Source organism: Haliotis rubra, unplaced genomic scaffold (assembly GCF_003918875.1).
Source record: "Haliotis rubra isolate DU_JTF1 unplaced genomic scaffold, ASM391887v1 Scf1323, whole genome shotgun sequence".
In the NCBI taxonomy this organism is placed as follows: domain Eukaryota; kingdom Metazoa; phylum Mollusca; class Gastropoda; order Lepetellida; family Haliotidae; genus Haliotis; species Haliotis rubra.
In genome coordinates, this window is record NW_025765252.1 from 153,797 (window position 1) to 176,726 (window position 22,930).

At 40.4% G+C, this 22,930-nt stretch overlaps 1 protein-coding gene and 1 long non-coding RNA gene across 3 annotated transcripts in view; one reads left to right on the forward strand and one right to left on the reverse strand.

The window, feature by feature from the left end:
• The window catches only part of LOC124267608, a 90,181-nt gene that overhangs the window by 62,564 nt on the left and 4,687 nt on the right, over positions 1 to 22,930 (reverse strand). Inside the window, exons 5-7 of one of the 2 annotated variants that reach the window (XM_046702571.1) lie at positions 22,684 to 22,780; positions 21,867 to 22,001; positions 21,152 to 21,253 (exon numbers count right to left, since the gene is read on the reverse strand). In XM_046702571.1, coding sequence (XP_046558527.1) covers positions 21,220 to 21,253; positions 21,867 to 22,001; positions 22,684 to 22,780 — 266 coding nt within the window. In that variant the 3' untranslated portion in view covers positions 21,152 to 21,219. Of the gene's footprint in view, positions 1 to 21,151; positions 21,254 to 21,866; positions 22,002 to 22,683; positions 22,781 to 22,930 lie in introns of those variants that run through there. The other variant, XM_046702572.1, reaches the window with a different exon arrangement.
• Positions 3,461 to 7,628, forward strand: LOC124267611. The gene is made up of 3 exons (XR_006896070.1): positions 3,461 to 3,726; positions 5,850 to 5,898; positions 7,566 to 7,628. It is a non-coding gene; the product is annotated as an uncharacterized LOC124267611 (long non-coding RNA).

A 22,930-nucleotide genomic window follows, 5' to 3' on the forward strand; every position in this document is an offset into this window, starting at 1 on the left:
AGGCTTTCTGTCAAAACAGAATTATGCATACTTAAACTTTATTTTATTTTCATATACCAATAGTTTTTTACATTAAGTTCTCTTTTTTTCTCAGAGCTGCCATTCATTTTGCTCGATTCCATTTTTCACATAACCCCGCAGCTGGAGGAATCACTGAGGATAACCCGCATCCCTAGGCACCCCGCAACCCCATTCGTAACTACTCCCTCAGGCAAGCCGGGATGGCGTCTCGTACCCTCTCGTGGCCATGTTTACGACTGGGCCCTGTCTAACAAACGGGCATGGAGATTAAAATAGTCTAGTACTATTCAGGAAAGATAACTCTGAATTTCAAAACATGGCTCCTAGAATATCCTATATCCCGTCAGCAATACAGTCATTCCCTTTGTAAATATGTTTCAGTGTTTAAAGTTTCAGATCCTTTAGCTCAAGGTATATGTTTAACTTGTGATTGCATAGTTTAGCGAAGTTTCAAACTTCAATGGCGCCGCCATTTTCATGCTTCGAAATGCGTTTTACTACGCGCGATTTGATTGGTTTGCCAAGATTCTTGGCAATAATGGCGTACGATAGGGGTACGAGTCTTCTTGTAGGTCACGGAAAGAGGCGAGGCACGAAAACAGGTGACAGTGTCTTCCCTGAAAGAGTGACTGCAACTGGCTGTCCAAAACATGACAATGTCATGAACATGCTTCGTGCCTGTTTGAGCTAATGTCAGTTAACTCCGCGCCCAAAATATAAAATGTCGAGTGAAATACATTGATGTACTTACCTCCACACGCATGTGACACACGTTCCTGACCAGCGTTGCAAACTGCACCCTTGGTGAGCGGTGTGCGCCACAGACCCCCACTGCGGGTCAGAAAATCGATAAATTAGGCCCCGGTTTAGTATCAACACCCCCTACTATATAATATGTAAAGGTTCAGCACAGAAATACGGCGACATGATCGAAAACCAGACAATTACGCACACATCAATCAATATATCCTATTTTAAAGGCCTCACCGGGATCAAAAGCTTTTGTCCATATTTCCTATGTGTGTAGGAGGCATATACACGTGCTCTCAGTGGGGGTGCATTTGTTTTGTTTTTTTTAATTGCCAAAGACCCGAGTTGCTGTGCCGGAAGTATACCAAACTAGGTCGTCAGCGCCGGGCTTTACGTCCTCCGGCGATCTGATTTGCTACTGATAAAACTACAAATACACGTGCAAAAATGAGAGGGAATATCAAACGTCTTTAATGCATAAAGTTTTGACAAGATGTCACAGTGTGATGTTTTATCTTGGTAAGAATAATTTAAAAAACGAGTAAAATTATTTTAAAAAACCCACACACATAATAATCCATTCAGTGAGTGTAATGTGTTCTGCCATAGAATATTAACATAAATATATTTCAGTGTGAAATTTGACAATGTGAAAAAGAATATAATTGGTGACCATTTTTGTTGTTGTAATATATCTAGGTATTGGATGAAATAATTAGATGTTGAAATATATCCTTCTCTGTTATGACACATGGTCAATTTGAATTACTACTTTTCAGCATAAGTTCAAACCATGCCCATATTCCCAGCACTTCTGTTGATGTGGAAACTTGTGACGTCCATATCCCCAGCACTTCTGCTGATGAGGAATCTTGTCATGTCCATATTCGCAGCACTTCTGCTGACGATGACACTCGTCATGCCCATATTCCCAGCACTTCTTGTGATGAGGAAACTCGTCATGCCCATATTCCTTGCTCTTCTGCTGATGAGGAAACTTGTCATGCCCATATTCCCTGCACTCCTGCTGATGAGAAAAACTTGTCATGCCCATATTCCCAGCACTTCTGCTGATGAGGAAACTTGTCATACCCATATTCCCAGCTCTTCTGCTGATGAGGAAACTTGTCATGCCCATATTCCCAGCTCTTCTGCTGATGAGGAAACTCGTCATGCCCATATTACCAGCACTTCTGCTGATGAGAAAACTTGCCATGCCCATATTCGCAGCACTTCTGCTGACGACGACACTCGTCATGCCCATATTCGCAGCACTTCTGTTGATGAGGAAGCTTGTCATGCCCATATTCCCAGCACTTCTGCTGATGATAACACTCGTTATGCCCACATTCCCAGCACTTCTGCTGATGAGGAAACTTGTCATGTTCATATTCCCAGCACTTCTGTTGATGATAACACTCGTCATGCCAATATTCCCAACGCTTCTGTTGACGAGGAAACTTGTCATGCCCATATTCCCAGCACTTTGCTGTTAATGACACTCATCATGGTCATAATTTGAAGTATTATGTATGCCAGAGTTTTAAAACGCAGTATATAAGAAATGTTATTTTGGCTAAACGTACGAATTATCGCCAGTGACTGAGGGGATGGTGTAAATCCAACTAGGGTCCATGCAGGTACTGTAATGTAAGTTCCCATGGAACCCAGTATGGTGATCTACTGTCGTAGGTACTTTGATGGGGTATGGGTTTTATCTGGAAATATAGACATGTTTGTATATTCTCTGAGTTAAGTTGAAGTTGTGTTATCTAAATCTAAATCACAGTGCTGACAATATACATGAAATATCAGCAGCTTATTATCACGACCACCAGCACAGCCATGTACAGATCAGCTGCCTGCGTGTAATTAACCCTAATTAACTTTAGAGTATGGCCGGTTGGCCACGGAAGCGTAACATTGTGGATGAGGTGCATGCTGGATACTGCAGGTGGATTCATACATGTATCGTAATACGATACAGGGCAGCCTGACAGTCAGTAGTATATAGACAATGAATTCTGGATGTAACGGGACTTGACCCTCGGACAGCGGCTAGGCAGGTGGGCTGACGATCGCCTCTGTGATGCCGCCTGGCCGTTGCTGCACTACCATGTAATTGCATATCTAGCTGCCGAATAAAGTGTTGTGGATCCACTGATGGACTACTGTGTTTGAAGAGACAGATATCCCAAAACCTTTAACCAGCCCGGGATACTACCTTCAGTGACTGGCGATCTATAGCCCATTGCTATATTGTTCTCTGTAGTGATATATTTTTGCGATTACATGCTAGTTTTAAATGTTCATCTGTGACAGTATAGCTATTTTAGTGTCCTTCGTTGACAGATATTGATATTGACTAAGTTTATGTTAATGTGGAACTCTCATAGTCACGATATGGCTGAAATACTGCCGATGTGACTTTAAATTTTCACTCACTCACTCACGTACTCACGCACTCACTCACGCACTCACGCACTCACGCACTCACTCACTCACTCATTCACTCACTCACTCACTCACTCACACTCACTCACTCACGCACTCACGCACTCACGCACTCACTCACGCATTCACGCACTCACTCACTCACACAATATGAAGAACCGGACTAGAACAGGATGGAAGTAACTTATGCTTATCAATTTCGGAATCGGGTTGTCTGGTTGGTTTGCTTTGGTGAATGCTTGTAACCGCATCCCAGTTGCACACATTGATATTTATGATTACCCTTGATTCAATGAATTACTCATTGTGTCTTGACATTTATCGCTGTCGAGGGAACGCTTCAACCACTAGTTTTACAGAAATCTTAGCCCTGGAGATACATAATGTCTACATGTCAAGTATTTATTATGTGTATTTTTCACATTTTTACAGCGATGTCCAAGCGAACATTTCTTGCGGTGTTTCTAACTCTGATCTCGTTCATCGGGTACACTGCCTTCTGTAAGTATCCATCAAGTGTAATAACTGTAATTTACAGTGATATTGCCAATATTTCAAATGACTTTAATTTATAACTCAATTTAATACAAATGGCAATTCCAATGACTATTCACATCTTTCACGGGGAATGAGAAAAGTGTCACATTTATTCATATTAATATAATCATCCTACTTGTTCAGGCATCCAGCTCCTGAGAGGGTACCGTTAGTCCATGCCATTCAAAGAGAATTGTATCAACCACTGTTGTCGAACAATTGTCGACCGGTGAAGATCCGGGTTAGAATTGGTCTTCACCCATGTTTGTCGTAAGAGGCGGCTAACGGGATCGTGTGGTCAGATTCACTGACTTTGCTGACACATGTCAATAGCGTAGATCGATGGTCATGATGTTATTCAGTGGATTGTCTGGTCCAGACTCGATAACTGGAATATTGCTGAGTGCGGCGTTAAACAACATAGAAACAAACACTCTATAGTATGGGTCATTACGATCGGGGAAAGTAGCCAGCCAATATTGAGAAGCTGTGCATCCAGAGTCCATGCAGGTAGAGAAAGTACTGTACCCATGGTCTATCAGTATGGTGATCAACTTTCAGTTGATGGCAATCTGTAGCCCATTTCTATATTGTATTTTCTGTAAGATTCAAATATTTTGAGGGTCACATGCTAGTTTTATATCTGTATCTGTGATATTCTAGTTATTTCTTTGATGGGCATTTTAGAAGTTGAGTTGATGAAGAATGATGAAAATTTTTATGGATATACAACTTGTTTTATTCTGTGAAAGGCAACGTTTCGACATAGATTCTAATGTCGTTGTCAAGCAAGTGATACATGGTAAAGTTTTCAGAACATATTGTGGAGGACATGTACAGAACATTTCAAAATTTGAAAACAAGTGTGATGCAGTTCCCCCTTTTGAGTTATACCACATGTTCAAGTTTCATTCCGGTGAGGGTCGGTGGGGTAGCCTGGAGCTTAAAGCGTTTGAATATCACGCCAAAACACGAGTTCGATTCCCCACATGGGTACAACGTGTCAAGCCCATTTCTGGTGTCCTCCGCCGTGATAGCATTGACCATTCTCCGCATACCAATGAATACCCGTTGATAGGCGAGGATCCTCAGCGTGATATTGCTTGAATATTGCTAAAAGCGGCTTTCCTTGCATATGTTTGAGACGGTTTTTCCCCCAAAGCGGGTACATTTATCATTACTATTTTGCTGTGTTCACATGTTCCACATAAAGTCGGAATCGCACAGTGCAAACTACTTTTATCATATCTTACCTTCATGTAAAATACTTTATTTCATTGGTCAATGACGCTTTAACAATTTCTATGTCACCCCTCCCAGGAGGGTGACAACTGGAAAACATATTACCCGCTGCCACGGTAACCGCCAAACTCTCCGCCGAGAAACTGTATCGCTAACAATCGAACGACGTCATAATATGACGCATGCAGTGTACGGAGTTCGAAAACCGTTCGACTAGCTGTTTTGAGTTCACTATGTACACATTTATCTTACCGACTTTCACTGCTTTATTTAAACCATTTTATACATTGAATCGTTTGCACACTCAACTTAAACATAACATAATCATTTTCAGAGCAGTTTTAAGTTTTTCACAATATGTTTCACAGATGTTAAAATCCAGTCGAGAGGCAAACGCCATTTTGTTTACGTGTCATTTAGTCGGTAGCGAGCTTATGGATCTTCACAATAAAATAAAAGGATGTTTTGTACAGTTAACATGGAGGTAAGATAAATACGTTGTAAGCTTCTCCCTCGGGTAATACGGTCTGATGTACGGCGTGCATCAGACCGTATTACCCTCGAGAGAAGCATACAACTTTCCATATACTGGTGGAAACGAATACGGGAACACATGACGGTACCCGTGTTCATGTAATCATTTCCAGAATTTCACTCACAGTGCAATACATACCTTGTGAAGAAATCCTGGAAAGAATAAAGGAACACTTATACATTCACGTGTTCCCTTATTCGTTTCCATTAGTAGATTATAAAAAGTAGCGTGCACTGTGCGATTCCAACTTTATGTGGAGCGTTTTGGTGATTTTATTTTACATGAAATGAACCAAATTATCCTTTTACAGCACCTATTTCAAGTGGACAATCAGCTGGGAGATGCTTCATAGACCAAAGGTACACCTTTAATTTCATAATACACTAAATCGTCAAACACGGTAAAGCCCATTAAAAACCCTTTAATATGAGATTTCTTATGATTTTAGAAAGGATCTTTTCACTACAATTTTAAGTTTATAGCGTGCAGATATCAATTATTGACCAGTTTACGGGACACTACATTTTATTCAGCGGTTTCATACAAGACAACGAAGATTACAACTTTATGGATAAGAAGTTCCTGCGTATGGCCTGATCTAGCTGGCTGTGTTGACGAATTATTACTTCACTGGTTGTGATTTTTTAAATATAACATACACTCTTAACAAAATGTAGGGGAATCTGAAATTTCAATTTGATAGAAAGTATAAGCTTTAACAACTTTTCCAAAGACAGACATCTTATGAAAGCACCACCATTACACTTTACCACCACCCCTAAGCAGAACGCATGGATGCATGCATGCACATAACGTTGTAGCCCCATACACGTGCATGGGTGTCATTCTTTATTTGACGGTTTAAAAGAAGGTGGATAAATCACTGTAGGCCATTAATTTTGACAATCATCTTACATCACACAGTTGTTAGTGTTTGTTTCTAGCCGGGTTTTGTTTTGTTTAATTTTCTTTTCTTTTTTGTACTACTACATGCAAATTTCACGTCATACACCAATCATCACCAATCAAGACCGATTACTGTACAAACAACTTTAGTCATGAGTACAGTCAAACCTGCACTAGACGTTTTTCATATTCAACATGAACAATACTGTGTATCTAAGCATCCCTATGTCTATGTAAACATCTGATGGGAAATAATGGGTAATGTGAAAATGACTTATGCCTTGCATGTTACCAGATGCCGTCAAACCTGCATTGGCCGAATTTCAACATGTCCGAACAACCGAGACAAGGTCGCCGTTTGAATAGACAAATCGTCAGCAATGTCCTAACTTTCTTAAAAAAAGAATCTACAGATGGTTTAATGTTTCCGATTCGGGCTGTAACGAATCCATGTATGAATGCGTCGCACGAACGCAACATTAATAACATTCTTTGCTCCCATATTTTATGAAGTTAACTCGGCCAGCCGTTTTTGCCATTTGACCTCCTGGGTCATGCATTTGTAGAGTAGCTTAGGTCAAGCTGAACACGCTGTATGCATACTTATGTACATGTAAACATCTGCTGGGAAATAATGGGTAATGTAGAAATGGCTTATGATTTACATGCTATCGGAGACCTTATGTATCTATGATAGCTGTGTAGATGTTAACATCTACGTATACTTATGTACATGTAAACATCTGCTGGGAAATAAAAACATAAATAAAAAACCAAAACAAAAACAACATTAGTCATGCGGAAGCGCAAGTGGTGATGCTCTCTCAAAACATTCAGTATTATCCTATCAACATTGATTGACTCCCATATATCTCCCATTTTTTTCAATTGTAAATGGAAAATGAAGTTCCCGTATTTTTTTCTAAAATCATGTCATCAAAGGAATGTGACATACATATATGGAGGTTTGGATGGTCGAATCCAATAGTATTCACGAAATTAACGAATGTCTACTTCAGTGGCAACGTTGTAATATGGATGACAGTCCTCAGCTGCTCATTCCCAGCAACGGATATCAAAGATGGCAGGATAATTGTTGATGTTTTATTTCATGTAACAGTCTTGGAAAGGTTCCAACAGAAGAGTGAAGGCGCAGTCCTTGCAAGTGACATATAACATAGACAAGCGTACAAATAAAGTAAGTGAGTGAGTGAGTGACAAATGGAGTACGTAAAGCACGTAATTAAAAACACTTAACGGGAAGAACACTGTTCCTACGCTCCTCTCAATGTGCTGCCGACTTTATACGCGTTTTCCTTGCGTAAGCCCAGCGATATTGGGAGGTTTCAATATCTGTGCGCAAAATTTAGCGATGAGGATTTGGAGATGTTACGTGCGCTTTTCGACATCATGCGTATTTCGCACACGTCAAATTGTAGACAGCGGTGCAGTTTAAAAGCAAGCGGCAGTTTATGAAAGCCCTTTTATTTTCAATATATTGTGCATTTCGCATTAAACGTATATATGGGACTAAATGGAATATATATAGGAACTAATTTACACATATTCTTTCTCCATGGAGTGAATGTGCATCATTAGACAGTAATGGAGTCGATTGGGTCAATCTTCCTTCACATCTTGTATGGGCCATCTTTTGATTAGTTCCTTAGGCTCCGGTGCGGGGGGTACAATGTGCTCCGGATATTTTAAAGGACGGGAGGCGAATCTTTTGTCGGGTACTTTTTAAAGTACAAGTTATACTTTGTTACAGACGAAACCGACGAAAATAGTTTAATGTCGAAAATTTGGGCTAATGGATATGGTCCTGGAACTTGCAGTTAAGCCACATTCACACCTTATATTTGTTCAGTAATGATTCAAAGGCTGACACCTTCGTGGCGTCACAATCATGCTCATGTCTTCTTCGTTCTTTAGTATGACCCACATAATCATATATTGTTCTCTTCAACACTTTACTGTCACAGAATCTCTCAATGATTTTTATAAAAGAAGGCCATTCATGCGTACCGTGAATTCGATGCCTGTGTTCGCGCCATTTCGTCTCATAAAACAGTCGTGACTCCACTGGGTATTGCGTAGATAACCGACTAGGGAGAGTGATCAATGGGCATGTGATCATTGGCAATTGTTTGCAGACCATCATAATGGGGACACCATGTTTACCCCTAACCTAAGTTATTCGACCCTTTCTGTGACCCTATGTGTACCTGTTTCCTTGTACTAGCACACACAGCAACTGTGGCGTGGTTCTCCAAATAATCAGGTCTGGACCAGACAATCCAGTGATTGACTTTATAATCATCGATCTAAGCAGTTGAGGTACGATGACATGCATCCCCTGAGGCAGTAAGCCTTACCTCCCGCAGCATGGGCTGCTGAATGTCAATTCTAACTGGGATCGTCATGGGTACCTTGATTCGGCAGCGGATGTCCCAGAAGTGACAATATAAGGCACAATGTCACACCCAATTTCTCTAGAAATACATAATGCATTTCTATAAATAATACTAACTATCAGCCCTCATGGATGCTACCAAATCATTTATTCCCAAAACAATTACGTATTAAAATTACAATATTGAATTATAAAGTTCAAACGAATTAATGCAACGTTGCATGAAATCGACTCTCGCGCCCTCTACCGGCTGAACATTATCCGCCTATGTTGGCATGGTACAACGACGACAGCAAAAAGACTCTCAGTGAGAGTCAATGGGCACATGTCAGAAAAAGTTAGCCTTCAGTATGGAGTTCCACAGGGTTCTGTACTGGGACCAGTGTTGTTCACTATCTGCACATCACCTCTCGGAGACTTTGCTCGCGCCAATAATCTCTTGTTCCATCTATACTCCGACGATACCATGCTGTATCTGGCCCTTAAGCCTTCCAACAGAACATCAGTAGAGGATACATATCGTCGTTTGATGAACTGTATCAAGGACATCAAGGATTGAATGACCCTGAACTTTCTCAAGCTCAACAATGTGAAGACGGAAATGCTGATTCTCCCTTAGAGTCAACAAGAGGCAAACTTGCCCTGTCCACCTTTGAAATTGGAGGTTGCATCATTGAACCAAGCAAAGAAGCACGAAATCTGGGATTTGTATTTCAGCCATGAATGCAAAGCCATGAATGCAGAGTCCTTTGTAAACAAAGTATGCACACATGTATATTTTAACATCCGAAACATTGCCCAAATACGTCGATACATAAATCTAAAGACCGTAACATATCTTGTTCAGGGCTGCGTTGTGTCCCATTTAGATTACTGTGATGCTCTTCGCATTGGACTACCAAAGCAATTGATAGCAAAGCTGCAGCGCGTACAAAATTGTGCAGTTAGACTTGTGACAAAGGCAAAGAAAGACAGACACATTTCTCCAGTGTTAACGAAACATGGTTGAAGATGCGGACAGAATCACTTATAAAGTGCTCCTGTAAACCTTAAAGGCAAGGGCAGGCCTAGCCCCTGTGTTTCTCCAGGAACTCCTCCAGGACTACAAGTCCACGATGTCTCTTAGATCCACGGGACAAGGCATGCTGTGTGTTCAACACGCAAGGACCACCACCTGTGGGGATCACCAGAGCAGCTCCACGACTCTGAAATGATCTGCCATTAAACCTGAGACTTGTCAATAACTTAGCCACTTGTAAAACCTTTTTCAAATACATACGCCGAGTGGACATTGTTGATACATGTGACATGCATCCTCTCAAAGTGCTTTTAGCGTTATACTACTGGATTGTTGTGCTATATAAGTTCTTAGTTGACGATGATGATGACAGAAAACTAGATGCACACAAAAACAGCATAAAAAATCCTGGTTAGAACTGGACCTCTGCATCCAAGACATGTCGTTAGAGGTGACTTACATGATCGGGTAAGACTCCAAGACTTGTATGTCTCTCACCTTAGATAGATATCATACATCCTGTTTGAGTGGAGCACTGGATTGTCTGGTTATATATTCCATGTACCTGACATCCTCACAGGTTAAACCCAGAGTTCAGAGATCCTTATGATTATTGGTTCTACCTTGGGTACCTGTGCAGGGAGACATGGTTAAAAACCCAAACTCCTGTGAATAAAACAGCCTAATAAACGACATCCTTTAGCCATGGTTCTGTCAATTGGTCCCCTAAACACTTACTGACTACAGAAAACTACAGTTAAACTATTTTGATTTTTTAGAAATTATTATCAAACCATATCAAAGGTATTGGTTCAGCCACATAGAGACGCGAACAAGCTTCTTTGAGTGCCAATTTAAAATTTGGGAAGTAAACTATTGACAAACATGATGAATAACAACTTCTCTATTTCGTGAGTGCAACGTGTAGATTTGTACCGTTCCCAAGCAGGAATGTAACATAAGGGGAGGGACGTATATGTACTGAATGGAGAAAACAAAACAACATAATTAACATAATTGGCTAAACAGGCTTTAGGACAAAATTGGAATTCTGAACTCATCCAGTATCTTATGATGTACACCACACACAGAGAAGTGCCACACGTTTGGGCGCGGTGGGCGAGCTAACTAAGGCGCCAGGCTAGTGATCCAGTGAGCCTGAGGTGCCGGGATCGAGCTCACCTGTGACCGGGTGTAAACTTTGTGTGCAGACTCTTTCACTGTTGTCACAGCCCCTAGTGTACAGTACAGAACCCTGTGCACTTACAAGAACCCACGAATGTGTTGGTAAATGACCAAACGGTGGCCACATGAATACGTACAAACACCTAGTTCCGGGTACAGCAACGTGCAGTAAAATTGGACTAAGTACGGTGACTTAACAGCTTAATATCAGCCACATAGAAGCTGCCCTAAGAGGTTCAAGAGGCGGCAGGAACAAGTACAAATGGTTGTGTTACCCTAAATCAACATTGTGGTGAGTTTGTCAATGTTTCAAAAAACTTTGTGCCCCATAACTTCAAATTAACTTGTTTAATGCTCAACCTGTGAGGAACAAACCTCTCATTCTCAATGACTATATCCAGGACAACAACTCTGATGTCTTTGCTATCACAGAGACGTGGCTGACTGATAATGGTACATCAGTTATAGAAGAATTAGTACCAGCGAAATATGACATACTGCAAGTAAACAGATCACACCGAAGAGGTGGGGGAGTGGCATTAATCTACAAACAATATATTCCTGTCAGGCGCAGTAACTCTTCAACATTCAAGTCATTTGAGTACGTTACTGGGACCACAGTGTTCTCCTGCATCGGCTACAGACAAGACTCGGCTTCACAGGAACAGCTCTGGTGTGGATACGCTCGTATATCTACAACCCTACCCAATCTGTCCAGATCGGTGATATGTCCTCAACACACACACACAAATGGTGTATGGCGTTCCTCAAGGTTCGGTTCTTGGACCCAAGCTTTTCAGCCTCTACATTCTGCTTATTGGAGACATTGTCAGGAACCATGGACTAAACTAAACACTCCACTGATCTGCGCAGTTGGGATACGATGACATGTGTCAGCCAACTCAGCGAGCCTGACCATCCGATCCCGTTAGACGCCTCTTACAACAAGCATGGGTTACTGAATATCAATTTCAACCCTGATTTTCTTTGTGCTTGACAATAAACTTACACACAGTGATCAAACTGTAACATGCTACAAAGCGTCGCCTGGAATAAACACTGGATAGCTATCATGAATCACAGGCTGGTGTCAAACTAGTCAAACTTTTTTACATACTGTACTAGGCACATAAAGAAACTGTGCATACACAAATTTAAAATCTAAATTTATCAAACCTGTGTAGACACATAAGGATGTAAACTCAAAGATTAGAAGAAGAAGGAAGAAGAAGAAGAAGGGTTTATTTTGTATAAAGGCCATACGACCCATCGTACAAGGTGGCACAATAGTGATTTTCATACAACAACGCTAACAGGAGCAGAATAAACATGTTCTAAGAACTTGACAAAATTAGTTATGAAGTTATTGTCGGACGATGTACATATGCTGCAGACTGAATGGACCGTTTTTTTTGGTTTGGAACGCCGACGCATATCCTCATAACGTTTACAAATATAGACAATATGGATTTCATCCTCAATACTTTTACAGTGTTTGCATAACACAATATCATCATTGCAGGAGGCAGTACCTCTTCTAATATATTTGATACCTAGTGCATTACACCCTGATCTAAATAATGTGAACAGACGCTTGCACTTATTACTTATGTTCAATGATAAATATTTTTTCACAGGTCAACAGAGATTTATGGGACTTATAGAAAGAGAGCGAAGGAACATCTAGGGACAAAAGCCATTCTTGCATAGATCAGTTGTTAATTCTTTCAGTAAACATATAAAAGAAACATTTTTTGTATCACCGACATCTTGTGAAATCCAAGCAGTACAAAGGCCAAGATAAAATAAAAAGTCACATGTGGGACGTTTCCTGAATTCAACAGATAATAAAAATTGATAACATTGATATGGATATGGAAATTTTCGATGGACAATTTCAATACTTTCTCTGTTTTTAAAACCCAATATCTAAGCACCATATGTTAGAATTGGTACAATCTTTTTATCAAAAATATAAAATCCTTCTGAGAGTGACATATCATATCGTCTTATGAATGACTTGATCGGCCACAGTGCCTTATTAGCTTGATCAGATAATGTTTTACATGCCCTAGCCCAAAACAATTTGGGAGTTATCATAAGTCCTAGATATTCATATATTGACAGTTTCCATTCGAATGCCATTATATAGGACCATTTTTCGTGTTTGGACAAGGGTCCACCAATTTTAAAAACACATATTCTACTTTTATCAGTATTAATATCCATGCCCCATTTATGGGAATACATATGTAGGGCGTCAAGGCGGCGCTGTAATCTAACAACAGTATCAGCTATCAAAACCAAATCATCTGCAAATAACAGAGCAATAATATTCAACATATTTTCGGAGATAAATATACCATCATCCAACTTATTTTCTAAGGTCAATACAAGCTCATTAATATATAAAGAAAATAATACAGGACTAAGGACACAGCCTTGCCGAACCCCACAGGCGCTATCAAAATATTCAGTTAATTTCTTTACCATACTCATAGGTTACAGTGGCCTTGACATTAGTATACATATTTTTAATCAACTTGAAATTTTTCCATGGATCCCATTTTGCAAAAGAACATACAGTAATTTAAACCTATTCACCATGTCAAAGGCCTTGCGAAAATCTATGAATGCAATATATATCTTCCCATTTTGACGTGTTAAATACTTCTGAATGATTGTCTGGAGAATAAAGATACCGTCCCCAGTCGAATGGTTTGTCTTAGATCCACCCGGATATTCTCCAATTATCTCACGAAGTTGCAAAAGCACTCCAATCTTTTGTTTAGAACCGAAACAAAACTTTTGCTCATTACATTCAGAAGAGAGATCCCCTATAATTATTCGGGTCAGATTTACTACCTTTCTTATGTAGTGGGATAATAATGCCAGTTGACCAGGAATTTGGCCAAAAGCCGGATGAGAGTATCTTGTTGAACAGTAATACTAAATAGGGAACTATTATATGTTCAGAAACTTTGAAAAACTCTGCGGGAATACCATCATCGCCTGGGGATTTGTTACATTTTAGATGTCTGATAGCATTCATTACATCCTGATCTGTAAAGTCACATGATAGAATATCATCGTCATTGATACAATCAACACATGTATTAAATTCATGTTTATCAACATATGATTTGGCATCTTCTGAAAAAGTTGCCATTTCTGGCAACGTTGGGTTTAACAAGTCCTTAATTAAAGTATTCAGCCAATGTTGATGGCGTTACACTTTCTTCCATGGCGCGTGTTGTGGTATATTTTTTCACAAGTAGTCAAAATGCTGAGCAGTCTCTGGAACAAGCTGCATCATGTATTTTTGAGTAATGGAACGTTTATAGCTATCTTTCTTAGTTTTACAAGTCTGTTTAAACTGAGATCTAATGTATTTGTATCTATTCGGATTCCCAAAGGTTGCTGTTTTTCTAAATACATTAAGCAGTTTATACTGTTTATGCTTAATAGACTGACACTGTTGATCAAACCATTCTGGTTGTTGTTTAGCGTTGATGGTTTATGGTTGTCTACATTCCATATCTCGCCCACAGGTTTGCAGAATGCGCTGCAGTATGTTTAATGCTTTGTCAGTGTTGACATGTAGACTGCTTATAAAGTACTGAAACAAATCACTTGTATCAGCATTTTGCAGGTTATCAAGATATAATTGTGATTTTCATTTTTCCATTTAAATGTATTTCTGTTACTACAATGAAAATACTTATCATCGGAGATTAGTGACATGTATCCAACATGCATGCACGTGCCACGTTCCGTGACGTCAGTGGGTTCGTCATTGAGACGTGCAGTACGTTGTTGCACGTGCAGTCCGGGAAGGAGAAACAGAGCAATTGAATGCCACACAATACTGTCACTTTGGAAAGCTCAACCCCTGCCCTTGCGATAGTTCAAAAATTAAACGGCTATTGAAACGCATAGCATGCCAAGGCTCACGTCATGAGGCCATTGGGATGGTCCGTGGGGGAATGTCTCAACGACAAGTGGCTGCACATTTCCACTGCCACCGGAACACCATATCTGCTACAAGAACACAAATGACGTCATCGATCGACCACGTTCTGGACGTCCACATGTAACAACGCAAAGACAGGACAGATGGATAAGGGTGACCCATCAGCGCCACAGGTTTCAGACTGCAGTGATGACTGACCGAACCACTCCAGGACGTCGCCGTACCCACCCCAACACAGTTCGACAACGTTTACGTCATCACGGGATCAGACCACGACGCCCCGCCATACGGCCTATCCTGACACAACGTCATCGACAATCTCTCCGAATGTGGTGCCAAAATCATGTCCGCAGACCCTTGTTTTTGTTGTTTTTACAGATGAGTCCAGGCTTAACATTTCCCATAGTGATGGACGTCAACGTGCCGATAGATGCGTGGGAGAACGTTATGCACAGGCCTGTGTCTTGGAGAGGAATCGCTTTGGTGGTGTTCCGTGATGATTTGGGGTGGAATAACAGCACGCCAAAAAACTCCTTTGGTGATTGCTCAGGGCAACTTAACTGGTGTGGGCTACAGGGATCAGATTCTTCGACCTGTGGCAATTCCTTTTCTGCAACGTCATGGCCCTGGGTTAACATTCCAACAGGACAATGCCCGCCCTCATACCGCAAGGGTTGCTATGGATTTCTTGCAACACCACAAAGTTGACTTATTACTGCCTTGGCCTGCAAATTCACCGGATCTCTCCCCGATAGAACATGTTTGGGACGAGATGGATCGACGTCTACGCCGTCTTCCTCATCCGCCAGATAACGTCCTTGACCTTGCAACAGAACTTGAGAGAATCTGGCGTGACATCCCACAACCCTTCCTTACACGTTTGATAGGATCTATGCGTCGTCGATGCACTGCTGTTCTCAATGCCGATGGTGGACATACCCGTTATTGAGCTTGTGACATGGTCGTTTGACCCCTGTCCCGCTTGTGGACTCATGACGTCATTGTGATTGAGTTTTCAATTGAAATTCTCCCGACTTGTTATGGTCTCATGACCCCTCCATTAAAGTTTATGTGTACCTTTGACATTTTTATCGTACTTACCAACTCGGACAATGCACAGTTTCTTTATGTGGCTATATAATACATTCAAAAGTGAGCTAAGATTAGAATATTTCTAAGTACACGTGAGTATAAGACTTTTCATGATATGTATTTTTATTTGTTTGTGTAAAAAACACACGGTAACTATGTCGTACGTTGTTGTCTCCTGTCTATTGAGGCTGTTGGTCATCGGTAAAATTCAGGGAAACTGTCGTCACGATCTAGGGGAAGTAACTCTGAATTGGGCTCGCTTCTCGGACTGACAAAGTGCCGTACAATCATATACATCTGACCATCGACCTGCGTTTTGTCACAGCAGCCATGACAAAGATGTTTAAATATTTTGAAGTTTAAGTGGAAAGGTAATTTATGTTACTCTCGTGCAAATTAGCTGGGGATTTGTAAACAGTTTTATCCAGCACTTATTATTCTCATATATAGATTTAATTCCAAGAAAATGACCCACGGTTTGTAAATAAAAGATCTGGACCAGGTAACCCAGTGTCTGACATCATGAGCATTAGGCTTGTGTTTTGTTTGTTTCTTTGTTGTCTAACGCTACACTCAGCAATACTCCAGCTATATGACGGTGGTCTGTAAATAATCACATTTGGACCATACATTCCAGTGATTGACATCATGAGCATTAGGCTTGTGTTTTGTTTGTTTGTTGTTTAACGCTACACTCAGCAATGCTCCACTTATATGACGGTGGTCTGTAAATAATCACATTTGGACCATACATTCCAGTGATTGACATCATGAGCATTAGGCTTGTGTTTTGTTTGTTTGTTGTTTAACGCTACACTCAGCAATGCTCCAGCTATATGACGGTGGTCTGTAAATAATCACACTGGGACCACACATTCCAGTGATTGACACCATGAGCATTAGGCTTGTGTTTTGTTTGTTTGTTGTTTAACGCTACATTCCTCAGCAATGCTCCAGCTATATGACGGTGGTCTGTAAATAATCACACTGGGACCATACATTCCAGTGATTGACACCATGAGCATTAGGCTTGTGTTTTGTTTGTTCGTTGTTTAACGCTACACTCAGCAATGCTCCACTTATATGACGGTGGTCTGTAAATAATCACATTTGGACCATACATTCCAGTGATTGACATCATGAGCATTAGGCTTGTGTTTTGTTTGTTTGTTGTTTAACGCTACACTCAGCAATGCTCCAGCTATATGACGGTGGTCTGTAAATAATCACATTTGGACCATACATTCCAGTGATTGACATCATGAGCATTAGGCTTGTGTTTTGTTTGTTTGTTGCTTAACGCTACACTCAACAATGCTCCACTTATATGACGGTGGTCTGTAAATAATCACATTTGGACCATACATTCCAGTGATTGACACCATAAGCATTAGGCTTGTGTTTTGTTTGTTTGTTGTTTAACGCTACACTCAGCAATGCTCCACTTATATGCCGGTGGTCTGTAAATAATCACATTTGGACATACATACATTTCCAGTGATTGACATATATGACGCTAATGGTCTGTAAATAATCACAGGACCATACATTCCAGTGATTGTGGAAGCGTGGGCTTGTGTTTTGTTTGTTTGTTGTTTAACGCTCAGCAATGCTCCAGCTCCTTCATTGGTCTGTAAATAATCATGCTCCATTGACATCATGAGCATTAGTAAGCTACGTGTTTTGTTTGTTTGTTGCTTAACGTTCCAGTGATTGACTACCATAACATACACTCTCCCGCCCATATGACGGTGGTCTGTAAATAATCAATGGACCATACGCTGACACCGTAAGCGTGGAAGCACGCTACGCCAGCAATGCTCCACATATATGAGGCGGTGGTCTGTAAATAATCACATTTGGACCATACATTCCAGTGATTGACATCATGAGCATTAGGCTTGTGTTTTGTTTGTTTGTTGTTTAACGCTACACTCAGCAATGCTCCAGCTATATGCCGGTGGTCTGTGAAATAATCACATTTGGACCATACATTCCAGTGATTGACATCATGAGCATTAGGCTTGTGTGTTTTGTTTGTTTGTTGTTTAACGCTACACTCAGCAATGCTCCACTTATATGCCGGTGGTCTGTAAATAATCACATTTGGACCATACATTCCAGTGATTGACACCATGAGCATTAGGCTTGTGTTTTGTTTTGTTTGTTTGTTGTTTAACGCTACACTCAGCAATGCTCCACTTATATGCCGGTGGTCTGTAAATAATCACATTTGGACCATACATTCCAGTGATTGACATCATGAGCATTAGGCTTGTGTTTTTGTTTGTTTGTTTGTTTAACGCCACACAGCTCAGCAATGCTCCAGCATATATGACGCTCCAGCTATGGTGGTCTGTAAATAATCACATTTGGACCATACATTCCAGTGATTGACATCATGAGCATTAGGCTTGTGTTTTGTTTGTTTGTTGTTTAACGCTACACTCAGCAATGCTCCACTTATATGCCGGTGGTCTGTAAATAATCACATTTGGACCATACATTCCAGTGATTGACATCATGAGCATTAGGCTTGTGTTTTGTTTGTTTGTTTGTTTAACGCTACACTCAGCAATGCTCCAGCTATATGACGGTGGTCTGTAAATAATCACATTTGGACCATACATTCCAGTGATTGACATCACGAGCATTAGGCTTGTGTTCTGTTTGTTTGTTGTTTAACGCTACAATCAGCAATGACTCCAGCTATATGACGGTGGTCTGTAAATAATCACATTTGGACCATACATTACAGTGATTGACATCATGAGCATTAGGCTTGTGTTTTGTTTGTTTGTTGTTTAACGCTACACTCAGCAATGCTCCAACTATATGCCGGTGGTCTGTAAATAATCACATTTGGACCATACATTCCAGTGATTGACACCATGAGCATTAGGCTTGTGTTTTGTTTGTTTGTTGTTTAACGCTACACTCAGCAATGCTCCACTTATATGCCGGTGGTCTGTAAATAATCACATTTGGACCATACATTCCAGTGATTGACATCATGAGCATTAGGCTTGTGTTTTGTTTGTTTGTTGTTTAACGCTACACTCACAGCAATGCATCCACTTATATGACGGTGGTCTGTAAATAATCACATTTGGACCATACATTCCAGTGATTGACATCATGAGCATTAGGCTTGTGTTTTGTTTGTTTGTTGTTTAACGCTACACTCAGCAATGCTCCACTTTATATGCCGGTGGTCTGTAAATAATCACATTTGGACCATACATTCCAGTGATTGACATCATGAGCATTAGGCTTGTGTTTTGTTTGTTTGTTGTTTAACGCTACACTCAGCAATGCTCCACTTATATGCCGGTGGTCTGTAAATAATCACATTTGGACCATACATTCCAGTGATTGACACCATGAGCATTAGGCTTGTGTTTTGTTTGTTTGTTGTTTAACGCTACACTCAGCAATGCTCCACTTATATGCCGGTGGTCTGTAAATAATCACATTTGGACCATACATTCCAGTGATTGACATCATGAGCATTAGGCTTGTGTTTTGTTTGTTTATTTGTTTAACGCTACACTCAGCAATGCTCCAGCTATATGACGGTGGTCTGTAAATAATCACATTTGGACCATACATTCCAGTGATTGACATCATGAGCATTAGGCTTGTGTTTTGTTTGTTTGTTGTTTAACGCTACACTCAGCAATGCTCCAGCTGTATGCCGGTGGTCTGTAAATAATCACATTTGGACCATACATTCCAGTGATTGACATCATGAGCATTAGGCTTGTGTTTTGTTTGTTTGTTGTTTAACGCTACACTCAGCAATACTCCAGCTATATGACGGTGGTCTGTAAAATAATCACATTTGGACCATACATTCCAGTGATTGACACCATGAGCATTAGGCTTGTGTTTTGTTTGTTTGTTGTTTAACGCTACACTCAGCAATGCTCCCTTATATGCCGGTGGTCTGTAAATAATCACATTTGGACCATACATTCCAGTGATTGACACCATGAGCATTAGGCTTGTGTTTTGTTTGTTTGTTGTTTAACGCTACACTCAGCAATGCTCCACTTATATGCCGGTGGTCTGTAAATAATCACATTTCGACCATACATTCCAGTGATTGACATCATGAGCATTAGGCTTGTGTTTTGTTTGTTTGTTTGTTTAACGCTACACTCAGCAATACTCCAGCTATGTGACGGTGGTCTGTAAATAATCACATTTGGACCATACATTCCAGTGATTGACATCATGAGCATTAGGCTTGTGTTTTCTTTGTTTGTTGTTCAACGCTACACTCAGCAAGACTCCAGCTGTATGCCGGTGGTCTGTAAATAATCACATTTGGACCATACATTCCAGTGATTGACATCATGAGCATTAGGCTTGTGTTTTGTTTGTTTGTTGTTTAACGCTACACTCAGCAATGCACCAGCAAAGTGAGCCTGACCACCCGATCCCGTTAGTCGCCTCTTACGACAAGCATGGGTTACTGAAGATCAATATTCTAACCCGGATCTTAACGGGTAGACAAGCATGGGTTACTGAAGATCAATATTCTACTCGGATCTTAACGGGTAGACAATCATGGGTTACTGAGGATCAATATTCTACCCGGATCTTCACGGGTAGACAAGCATGGGTTACTGCAGATCAATATTCTAACCCGGATCTTCACAGGTAGACAAGCATTGGTTTCTGCAGATCAATATTCTAACCCGGATCTTCACGGGTAGACAAGCATGGGTTACTGCAGATCAATATTCTAACCCGGATCTTAACTGGTAGACATTCCAGTGATTGACATCATGAGCATCAATATTCTAATTCGGAAAAGGTGGCCATGTCAGTCAAGTCAGTTAGCCTAAGACCACAGAGCCAGCGAAGAAACTTGGAAGATGAATACAGGAACACTTGTACTTTCATGCTGCTTTCCCTCAGTATATATACGTTTAATTGCAAATGCCATGACATCAGAGGTGCTCGTATGTCAGAATATCGTAGTCTGTAAAACACAATAACAACAATATGGGAGACAATATGATTTTTCATTTATTCGTAAATCAGTAGTCTTGATAGGTTTTCTGAATTTGAATGTCTTCTCAGTGAAACAACTGCATCCGCACAAGCTCACCCCTGAAACAGAAGGTGACAAAGAAATGATATAAAATGTATTGAAATGATACCAAAGAGGCATTAACAATTTCCGCTGGTGATTGTCTACTCTGTGTAAGTAGCGTCATCCAAACTAATAATCTTTAAGTAGTTTCATGGTTTGGCAGTTCAGCTTGTGAAGACAATCTACAGAGGGCATATGGAATGATATCAATTACCGCTTTCATAAAAATGACATACAATTTTAGAAAGTTAAAAATATAGAAAACGCAGAACCGGAATGATAACTGAATTCAAACCAGACTGATATTTGTACGACACGTATTTAAAAGAGACACTACTATACTAGCTGGTAACCAAAACTTCAAGGTATGTCAGCACCTAATGGAGTGCTGATAGATTGGGCTTACCGCCTTGCTGTCACTGAAACTAAACCACAACTTTAGAAAGATGTTTCCCCTGATAAACTAATGGAACTTTGTACTAACATCGTACTTGAATGTTATCGAAAGTTCATATTCTGCCAGCCCTGTAGCACTAAAGCATTTGAATACTCTAAAAAGTATGAGTCTGAAGTGTTCAGAGAAATATATATATCAGTATATAAACAGATCGCATCTAAGAACTGACTTACATCAAGTAATGACAGTTGTCCAAGAAGGAGTTGTATTGTAGCCTGGTCATGTTCCCCATCAGCTCTGGGGTCGCTCCAGACAAGGAACATTCTACTGTGTTACTCAGGTGGGTTTGGATGCAAACAGGTTCTTCCCTGAAACCAGTTGAAGTCAGAGGTTACGTCATAGTGTAGGCCGTGAAATACTCCAAGTGGAGATGACAGAATCTACCTTTCTGTGTAAATCATCATGCCGATCCCTTGAAATACACAAGACAATCCTCTCTGGCCATTCCCACAACACTTCACAAATTCAGTTAATACAATGGAATCTTAGAGTAAATGGGGTTCAAACATGTCTGTGTTATAATGTCGCATCAATAGAAAACATTGTCCATCATTGACAAAATAACACTTCCACCTGTAAAAATACAAATAAAACCAAACAAAGTTTGTTTATGAAACTGGTATTTTCTCGGTTCCAAATCGTAGTGTCCTAAATGCTATCATCAATGTGTAAGTGAGTGAGTGATTGAGTTTAGTTTTACGCCGCACTCAGCAATATATCGTCGAGTCTGGACCAGACAATCCATGGATCAACAACATGGGCACCGATCTACGCAATTGGGATACGATGATGTCAACCAAGTCAGCGAGCCTGATCACCGAATCCTGTTAGTCGCCTCTTACGACAAGCATGGGTTACTGAAGACCAATTCTTACTCGGTTCTTTGCGGGTCATCAGTGTGTAAGAACAAGATGTGTTTTAAACATGATGCAACAGCTAAACCTGAAGAAGAGTTTAGGATAAGCTTCGTGAGGCATCTCAATATCTCACCGACATTTGGCCTCGTAATCTCTGGAACTGATATGGCACCGACGTCTCGTCTCAGACAGGATTCTACTCCCCAAGCACCCCTCAGCTTGTATGAACGCTTCAAGAAAAAAGGGACAGTTGCAGTATAACCTTGCAAGTGATATGTTAGAAATATAGCACTATGACTTTAGTTATTTTTACATGTAGTTACCGAGTTTCTTAAAAGTACAGATAATTCCTGCATGTTTGTTTAGAATCATGTTTTACG